General features: G+C 61.4%; 1 protein-coding gene across 1 annotated transcript; it reads right to left on the bottom strand.

Moving 5' to 3' along the window:
• Positions 1-3,068: 3,068 nt before the first annotated feature.
• AMN (amnion associated transmembrane protein) lies at positions 3,069-9,859 on the bottom strand. Its single transcript, XM_036247413.1, has 12 exons — positions 9,817-9,859; positions 9,021-9,139; positions 8,903-8,947; positions 5,190-5,277; positions 4,703-4,920; positions 4,408-4,545; positions 4,170-4,278; positions 3,983-4,065; positions 3,601-3,778; positions 3,330-3,519; positions 3,117-3,223; positions 3,069-3,082 (listed from the first exon to the last, which is right to left on the bottom strand). The coding sequence occupies exons 1-12, from the start codon at positions 9,857-9,859 to the stop codon at positions 3,069-3,071; spliced, it is 1,332 nt and encodes a 443-aa protein (XP_036103306.1).

The following is a 9,859-nucleotide window of genomic DNA, read 5'->3' as shown; positions in this document are numbered from 1 at the left end:
CCCCGCAGTGTTCTCGGAGGAGACGGAGGGTCGGCGTGCAGATGTGGAGACGAAGAGAATCTTTATTATAATATGATCAGTTTTACGCCGCGTTGTTCAGGGCAGCAGACCGATCCTTCGTCCGCCCGGCTGTGAGGCCACCTGAGTTCCCTTTGCACACGAAGGCCCAGCACAGCCTCCCGCAGAACCAGCGGGGACGCCGCCTGCTCAGCGACCTCGCGGCCTGGTGCGGCCCTGCTGGGGAGCCGGCGCTCCGCCCACCCACAGCCAGCCGTTCCCTCCCTGAAGCTTCCCTCGGACCTGGGAGAAGAGTAGGGAGTTTATGTCATTCCAGTGTCACTAGGATTTTGAAAACAGGAAAGTGGAGGTTAGTTTGTGGCCTTCTTATTCATTTAGCCATTACATAGTCCGCTGCAGAAGTCCTTCTGCCGACCTCGTAGCCATGGACACAGGCCCCTTACGAGTGACGCCCGCCTGCCCTTGGTCCCCTGTGTGTGTATGAGTCCCTTCCCGGTCACAACCACGAAGTGTCACCAGTATCTACTACTGTGAAGTCGGCTGTGCTGTTTCCCACTCGCTTCCACAACTCTGCCTCCTCCATAAAAGTAAGGGTGTCAGGGTGCAGCCAGGCCCCGGACACCCCGCCCGCCCGTCCCCTGCATGGAGCCCGTGATTAGTGTCCGTGTGGATCGTGTAGACTCGCGGACACTCCTGCACATCGTCCCTCCCACGCGCCTGTATCTAACGCTCGCCCTCCTCGTGTCACATGTCAGTCGTCAGGTCTGTGGCCTGTCCCAGAGAGGCTTGTGATCCCCCGGCCAGCACACAGCTTGTCCTCTGCCCAGGACGGCTGCTGTCTGCTGTCCCACTGGTCGCATCCTTGGGGATGCTGTTGAAGACGTGCACTTACCTTGAGTTGGCACTGAGTGACGTGGGCACCACCGGCCTGCCTGTGGGTGTCACACACCAGCACCTGCCTGCCCACCCGCCCCCTGGGCCTTCTGCTGGGGCTGGCACCTGCTGGGGGTTCTGGTTTTTACTTTTTTAATGTAAGTCTGAGTCTTTGTAATTATTGAATCGTGAGAACATTTTTGAACAATTTACTTGTCAATAAAGCAGAAGACGGCAGTTTTAAAGTTCTTGGTGGTTTGTCTGAATGGATAACCTGTCACCCTGAGTGTCTGGGCAGCACAACCCCAACAGTGCCCTGTGCTGGAAATGCTTCTGCACAGGCAGTGAGAGCCGTCTGGTCATGGCCGCTGGTCCTGCAAACGGCACCTGTGCCCATGGGGCACGGCTGGCCTCCAGAGCTGGGACCTCTCACCTGCCGGCAGTGTTGGGGGGCTTCCTGGCGGTAGCTGTGCAGAGGCAGCTCAACCCAGAACAGCAGAGAACCCCGTTGCCTGCAGGCACTGGCCCTGCAGCAGCCCGGGGACAAGCCAGGTCAGGCCAGTGTCGTGGGGCACTTGGGGGAAGCTGGCTGGGTGGAGACCACACTGGGGCTCTGGCCCTGGTGGCTCAGTTTCCCCAAGGGTAGGGAGCAGCCTGCGGTGGGCTGGGTTGTGTTTGCCTGCTGCGTCCCCAGTGAGTTCTTGGTAACATGAGGGCTGTGACAGGATCTGCTGGAGGGTGGTCCAGCGCCAGCGCCACAGCAGAGCTGCTGTCTGTCCCCCACAGCACTGGCCGCCTACTCATACGGTCACTTAGGACCCAGGCCTGTCTCATTGTGGGGTCTCCGTGGTCACAGTGGGAAAGAAAGGGGACAAATTGTAGGAGCCCTGGCTGTATCGTTCTGCCCAAAGGGGTTCATATCCCATCTGCTCCCACTGTCTTGGCAAGTCACACCAGTCCTGGCGTCCCAGGGGACAGACTGGTCCTCCAGCTGGGGCGTCGGAGCAGTGGAGCCCACAAGAGGTACAGGTGGGGCCTCTCAGAAATTCTCGAGTGGAATCCCAGCAGCTGGGGAAAGGAGAAAGGAGCGGCCAGGACGGGCAGTGTGCAGCCAGGTTAGCTCCTGGCCCTTGGTTTGATGTCTGCCACGTGAGGCCAGGGCACCTGCCACAGGTCTGAATCAGGCTCCAGGGTCAGCCATTTTAAAGTAAAATATTTGCTGTTGTAGCAGGAAGAACAGTGGCGTTCACACGTGGAACGCAGCACAGCACCAGGGGTGACCAGCCACACCCACGGAGTGCACCCCCGCTTCTAACCCCGTGTCCGCCGCCTGCGTGGCCAGGGCTGGGGGCTCTGTTTCCGGACCCAGGTGCTGGTTCCACTGCGGCACAATTTCACTCACACACAGCTGAGTGCTGGTTGGGTGTCCTCGGAGCCGCCCTCAGAACAGAGGGGGCAAGGCCTGGCCTTGCAGTGACAAGACTCCAACCCCCTCCCCAGCAGACAGCATCCCCGGGACCCTCACTCTGGGCAGCCCAGTCTGGTGGACGTCCACTTGCCTGGCCCCTCCCTGCCCAGCCTTGTGCTTGTCATGACACGGGCGGGGTCTCCGGCGCCCACGCCTCTTCACTCTCACCAGTGCCTCCACCACCTGCGCTCCTGTCCCCTCCCTCTTTCCCTCGCAGGTGGCTGGCTTCTTCCATGGGCTCCTCCAGCACCAGGGGCAGAACCTGCCTGGTTCTGGGTGCAATGAGCAGACAGGAAGCCGCTGGCCACCTACAGGTAGTGCTCAGGACTGCCCTTGGCAGGTGGCCAGGCAGCCTGTGGGGACAGGCTCTGAGGACCACCCTTCTCGTCCCTGAAGTCACCGCAGGCCCTTCCAGCTCCACCAGGCAGGGGCAAGAGGGTGGGGTCGCTGCAGGCGGTGTAGCCACAGGACGGCAGGTGCAGGAAACCCCTTTATTGGGTGAGGCCATCCTGTGCTTGGCTGGCAGGGGGCGGGTGGGGGGCGGGATCCCGCACGGCTGTGACCGCCACACTCAGGTCAGGTGATATCGGGCGGGGACCGGGGCGGGGAGGGTGCATCATGCGGCAGCTCAGACGTCGGTCTCCGAAAACAGCGGGTTAACGAAGTAACTCTGGCTACTGCTCTTGGCGTCCACCTCTGGTGCCGGGGCCTATGGGGACGGGGGGCAGAGTCAGGGGCGTCGGGCGCCCAGCCCGGCTGCGGGGGAGGTCCCCCCAGCCACTCACCTGCTCCACAGAGCCTGCCACGTTGAACACCGGGTTGTTGAAGCCCAAGGGCGTCTCTGCCGCCTCCTGGCGCCTCCATCTGGAGATGGGAACTCCCATGAGCCCCGTGGCCCCGCCCCGCGGACTTGAGCCCCCGCCCCCTCTCGTGTACCTGAGGCCCCGCCTTCTGCTTTTGCCCTGGGTACCTGAGCCTCCCCGTACGGTGCAGCAACAGCGCCACCGCCGGCAGCACCAGTAACAACAGGAACAGCGCGGCCGCCACGCCGCCCACTAGCCCCGCGCGCGACCCTGGCGGGTGTAAACCCGCCGCCGAGCCATCCCCGATGGGCGCGCCCGATTCCCGAACGGTCGCCGACAGAACCCCGAGGGCCTCTCCTGCAAGAGACCGGGCATCTCCGTCTCTCCCGGGCGATGCGCAGCGGGACAGGGCGGGGCCGGGCGGGCGCACGTGGTTACCGTGCTCGGCGATGTCCGCCAGGAGGGCCCGGGCCAGCCGCCCTGCGCCGCCCGTCTCGGGCCCGGTCTCCAGCAGCACCACCTGGATCTCCGTGTCAGCCTCCGCGCCCTTGGCCTCGTGGGGCCGGGGCGGGCGCTGCACCTTGGACACGGCCACCTGCAGCTCCTTGTACTGGGGCTGGGGGAGGAGGGCAGGGTTGGCCGGGGAACTCTGCCCCTGGGACCTACAGGGACGTCGTGGGTAGTGACAAACGGTGGACAGGTGGGCGGAGAGTGGACGCCTCCATGAGGAGGTGGAGTGGGGCCCCAGGGTCCCTGACGGGGAGGTCGCAGGCAGGGACTGCGGAGGCAGTGGGGTCCGGGTAAGGAGGCGCCCCATTACCAGGGTCAGGAAGTCATGCAGCAGCCGCGCTCGATACTGCTCCAGGTCAAAGGCAGGGCCGTGGGTCAGCGACACGATGGCTCCTGCGACAGGAGAGTAGGGGTCAGGGCCACGGGCCCGGGCCGGACAGGGAAACTGAGCCAGTGGCCAAGTCGTCCCAGTAAATGGGCTGAGCAGCGGCGCTCACCGCAGAGGTCGCAGCACTGCCCTTCGGGCCGGAGGGCGTCTTGGCAGGCGGCAGGGGGACAGTGGCCCCCCAAGGGCTGGAGCAGGGCCGCGCAGATCCATGGCTGCACCTGGAAGCGGGGTCGGCGCCGAGAGGGGCGAGGAGCAGACTTATGGGCGGGAGACAGGGGTCGCGGCGCCCCCGGCCAGCCGGCCTCACACCCGCCGGCACCACCGCCACCCGCTGCGGGCACGCTCACCTCAGCGTTGCCGCAGACGCAGCCAGACGGGTCGGCGCAGGCCTCGGGGCCCACGCTGAGCGCGCCGGGCCCGTGGAAGCGCAGGCGGCCGGCACGGGAGGCCAGGAAAGCAGCCAGATCCTCGTTGCGCGTGAAATTCTGCGGTGGCCAGGTCACCAGCGGAGCCATCCCGAGGAGGCGACAACATCTGAGCGCCCAGACGCATTTGTCCGGACTACGGGGTGGGAGGCGGCCCGGGGAGGGGCCCTGCCGGGGGCTGGAGTCCCGGAGACCCGAGTCCGCGCGGCCCGCTCACCTGGCCCAGGGCCCAGACGCTGCGCACGCGCAGGGGGCGGGCGCCCGGCCCGAAGCCCACCCTGAAGGCGGCGTCGGGCGGGAAGACGACGTCGTCGTGGCGGCAGGGCACGCGTTCGACGTCCACGGAGAAGAGGCCGCGTGCCGCGTCCCCGGGGCGCCACAAGCGCGGGTCGTGCCACGAGAATCGGTCGGGGTCGAGGAAGAGCACGGGGGCCCCTGGACGAGCAGGCCTGAGTCCCAGAGTTCCGGGGCGCAGGCCCTCCACCCAGGCCCCTCACCGACTCCCCAGCCAGACCCCGCCCCCAAGACACTCCCCAGATCAGAATACGGTCCCACTCTGGATGCGCCGGGGACTGCCCCTCGGGCCGACCCTTCCCCTAAACTCTCCCTCTGCCTGCGGGGCACTCCGTCCGGGCCCAACCCCCATCACAGTCCCACGGAAATAGCCCGGCCCTCCGGGCCCCCCCTCTGCCCGGCCTTCTCACCTGAGCCACAGTCCGGGTCCAAGCTGCTGTGTGGGGCGCTGAAGCCTGCTCCCGGGGCCAGGATGAGCTCCCCGTCCAGCGGCAGGAGCTGCAATAAGTGCAGACCGACGCAGCGCCGCCTGGTGGGCCCGGGCGCCAGAGGGCCCCCTCTGCCCCACCCCCGCCCCGTGTCCCCCGAGGGGAGAACCGAGACCGTGTCCAAGGGGGCGGGCAGGTGAGGTCAGGGCCTGGGGGCTCCGTGCCCTGGCTGAGTCGCAGAGGCCGGAGGGAGCAGGGCTGCAGGCTGAGGAGCAGGAGCTGCCCTGAGCCCTGAGTGCGTGGAGAGTTTGGGGCCTGGTGACACTTGCCAGGGCCATTGCCTCCCCGTCACCCCTAAGGAACTGTACAAGCCAAGGGCTCATGGATTCCAGGAACCCAAGCCGCTCGGAAGTCTACAGGCAGCCCTGAACCGTGTGAGGGAGGAGAAGGGGTGCCAGAGGTGGCCAGGAGCCTTGGAGTCCCCCGTCTAGGCTCCACCATGGCAGCCAGTTCACCACGGAAGTCAGGCCACAACCCTGGCTCAGGTGTAAGAGGAAATACAGCAGCGGAAAGGCCCGGAGAGGAAGGACAGACTGCCCCTCCCTCCAAGCCCCAAGGTTGCCCCTCCTCCTGTGGTCCCTCCTCAGGGCTGGAGGTGAGGGCTGAGCCAGGGGAGGTTTCTGTGCAGGAGTCATGAGGTTTCAGCCCCTTCATGGTGATGAGATGCTTTGGTGAAGCTTATTGTTGGCTCTTTATTTTATTAAAATTGTTTTTTCTTTGCTCTGGCCGGTTTGGCTCAGCGGTTGGAGCGTCGGCCTAGGGACTACAGAGTCACAGGTTCGGTTCCCGCTAGGGGCATTTACAAAAAAAAAAATCTTTATTGATTTTAGAGAGAGAAAGGGCGAGGGAGAGAGAGACAGAAACATCGATAAGAGAGAACATTGACTGGTCGCTTCCTGCATGCCCCCCACTGGGAATTGGACCCACAACCTGGGCATGTGTCCTGACCGGGAATCGAACCAGCGACCTCTTGGTACATGGGTCGACGCTCAACCACTGAGCCACACTGGCTGGACGCTTTTTAGAATTTTTAAAAATTAGGACTAAATGTGATGAGGAAGGAAGAGACAAAAGGACAGGGCATGCACTACAGAACTTGCTTATCAAAGGAAGAAACAGATATTGAAAAGTTTGAGAAATCAAAAGGATCACCAAACTTGAAAACCTAGGTGAAATACGTGTTTCTAGAAAAGTTTCAAACGTCAAAATTGACACAAGAAACAATAGAGAATTTGAAGAGACTGTCAAGCATTAAAGAAATTAAAATGTTAGTCAAAGACTTTCTGTTTTCAAAATCCCCAGTCTAAATGTGTTTACAGGTGAATTATACTAAACTCTCAATTTCTTCTTACAGAAATCGTTCTGGAAAACAGTAAAAAGGAGTGGAAATTGGCTAGTTCGTTCTATGAGGCCAGGGTGATCTTGATTCCAAAAGCAAATGAAGGACATTCTAAGTTAAGAAAAATTATAGACTCATATACTTATAACTGCATATGCACAAACCCTGCCCTGGCTAGTGTGGTTCAGTGGTTAGAGTGCTGGCCCATGTACGGAAGGGTCTTGGGTTCAATTCCTGGTCAATGGCATGTACTTAGATTGCAGGTTTGATCCCTGGCCCCCATCAGGGCACATGCGGGAGGCAACCAATCAATGGGTCTCTCTCTCTCTCACATCCACGTTTCCTCTCTCTCTCTCCCCTCCTCTCCTGTCCCCTCCCCTCCCCTCCCCTTCTCTCTCATTCTGTCCCTGCCTTCCTTGCACATTCTCTAAAAAAAAAAAAAAATCAATGGATAAAATATCCTCAAGTGAGGATTAACAATAACAACAGCAAAAAATCCTAAATAAAGTATTAAATGACAAGATGCAACAGTGTATTTAAAAATACGTGGTGTTCAAAGGGTTTTTGTCCCAGGAGTGCGGGAAGGCAGGCCTGGGGACTCCCTGGTGGTGTGTATGTATGCTGGTGTCCCAGCAGATGGCAACAGAGAGGCTTGTGCTGGGAAAATCAGTAGATCATGACAGAAGGAAGTCAGGTGGCTTGGAGAAGTGGGATGTTTGAGGAATGGCAGTCTTCGACCTGCATCTGCTGGATAGTGCCTGCCAGGAGGACAGTTTTGCAAGGATGGTTCAACCTCAGGAACCCTCAGGAACTTGCTAAATAAAGGAGGGGAGAAAATCACATCTCCATCTATGCAGGGAAAAAGCCTGAAAAAGTCCAACAACCTATTTATGATTTTGAAAACACTGCTAGCAACTCACCCTGGCTGGGTAGCTCAGTTGGTTAAAGCATCATCCCAATACACCAAGGTTGTGAGTTTGGTTCGCCAGTCAGGGCACATACAAGAATCAACCAATGAATGCATCAATAAGTGGAACAATAAATCTATGTTTCTCTCTCTCTCTCTCAAATCATTATTATTATTTTTTAAATTTAAACTACTAGCAAACTAGCAGTAGAATAGACTTTCTACAATTGGATCAAGTTTGTGCACCCAAACCCCACAGACGACACTGAGCTCAGTGGAGAAACGGGGCAGGAGCTCTCTTTCCGGGGGGGAAGACAAGGACGCCCACTTCTGTTAGGCTTGGGGCAGAGTCCTGGACGATGCTATACAGACAGGGAAACAGATGAAAGGACTTAGGACTGGAAGGGAAAAGGGATGGCGGTCATTGTTTACAAAAGGAACCAACTGGGAATAGAATTTTTTAAAAACCAAGCGCCATTCACAATAGAAACCAACCTCTAAAGCATTTATAAAGGATTAACCGATACCATAAAAGACCTGGATGGGGACCACTTTAAGACTCTGGTGGAGTTTTATTAACGGGTGATGTGAAGTATTCGGAGAGCCGGATCTGAAGGCTCCCGAGCGCAGCTGAGGACAGAGCCTGCGGAGACCGCGGGGCGCGAGGCAGAGGCCCCCCACCCCCACCCCCCGGCTGCGGCCACTGCCAGCCGCACCACAACGCAAGCGCAAGGCGGTGTTGGCAGGACGACGTCCAAACCTGGACGTGCTCCGAGCAGAAAGCTGAAGCTCGCCCTCCGGCTAGCGCCTCGGTAACTGTGCTCCTGATGGCAAGAGGGGCTCAGCGGACTGACACGTGCTGGATAACCGTGTGACCGGCAGGCGAGGGATTCTGAACCAAACCCTGGGCACTCACTGATCAAAGGCAGTAGGTTTTCACTGGGTTGGAACAGGGCGTCTGCTCAGTGAAGGGGGAGGACAGAGCTCACAGGGGAAGACCACAGTGGGTGATGGATGGAAAACGGGAGCCCCCCCCCAACAAGAAAACTGGGCGAGCGATAGAAACGGGAGGGAAGGAGGGGGGCGCTCGGGAGGAAAAAAGTCCCAGGGAGAGACGCTCAAAACCTGAGAAATACAAATTAAAACACTGATGTCCCCTCGCCTATGACTAGGGCGGCACGTCAGTTGCAGGACAATGCTGAGCGCTGGGGGTCGTGGGAGGGGACCCTGTGCAGCCGGGCTGGGACGGTCCATCCGCCCTGCGCCGGCGGAGACTCCGGGGCCATCACCCTGTCCCTGGATCCCTGGGCTGTTCCCACCCAGGTCCTGGGGGTCTCCCCGTGGCCCCGCCAGCCCCCTCCCCGCTGTGGCAGCGCAGGCGCCCCTCACCATGTCCGAGACGCTGTGACGTTCTCGCACCAGGACTGACACCATCTGCAGGAAGACGTGGCATCAGCGGCGGACCCCACTGGACCCGCAGCCCCAGACCACGCGGGACCCCAGGCACCTTGTCCGCTGGGAACTCGACGACGGCGCCTGCGCACGGGGTCCGGTTCTGGCTCCAGTTGTCCGCCGTTTCGAAGTCAGTGTTGGGGACCCAGATTTTGTAGGCGGCCCCGGTCAGCTCTGGGGAGGAGGAAACTGAGTGCTCCCAGGGCCGTTGGCATCCAGGTTCCCGCCCAGACGTCCCGTCCCCCGGGGGGCACGACCTCTCCAGAGAGGCGCGGGTCACACAGCCAGGCACAGAGGGGGTCCCCGCGGTGGCCCCGACCAGGCCCGCACCCCTCCCCACGTCAGACCAGGCCGGCGGGAGCCCCGCCTTGGCGCTCTGTGAACTCCTACTGGATCCGCAGAGCCCGCGCAAACGTGCCCTCCCCCGGCTCCGTGCGCCCAGGTTTGCTCTGCGCTGGAGCAGAGGACGCGGCGCGGGAAGGACTGTGACACCCGAGGACCCAGGAGGATGGAGCAGCAGAAGGGCGGGGGCGGCAGGGCCCGGCCAGGAGGGCTCTGAATGGGAGCCGGGGACTTAAGAGAGGGGGACAGGGACGGGGCTGCTGTTTTTAAAACTCCTGGTGTGGGGCGGGCACGGAAGACACGCCCAGCCTGGTGCGATAGGGGAGGGTCAGCGGGGCCCTGGGGGACGGGGACCTGACGCAGGCTGTGGCGCCCCAGGGCAGGAGCGCCGCCCCGGGAGCGGCCTGGCCAGGGCTCCCTGCTTCCCGCGCCGCCGGCTGGGGCTGCGCCCGTGGGGCCCGGCCGCCCACCCTGGGGGTCCAGAGCGCCGGGGCCGCCCCGCCGCTTACCGCAGAGCTGCAGCCACAGCAGCAGCCGCCCCAGCGCGCCCAT

Source organism: Molossus molossus, unplaced genomic scaffold, assembly GCF_014108415.1.
Source record: "Molossus molossus isolate mMolMol1 unplaced genomic scaffold, mMolMol1.p scaffold_m16_p_1, whole genome shotgun sequence".
In the NCBI taxonomy this organism is placed as follows: domain Eukaryota; kingdom Metazoa; phylum Chordata; class Mammalia; order Chiroptera; family Molossidae; genus Molossus; species Molossus molossus.
The sequence above is the reverse complement of the archived record's forward strand: the minus strand, read 5'-3'. Positions and strand labels throughout refer to the sequence as shown.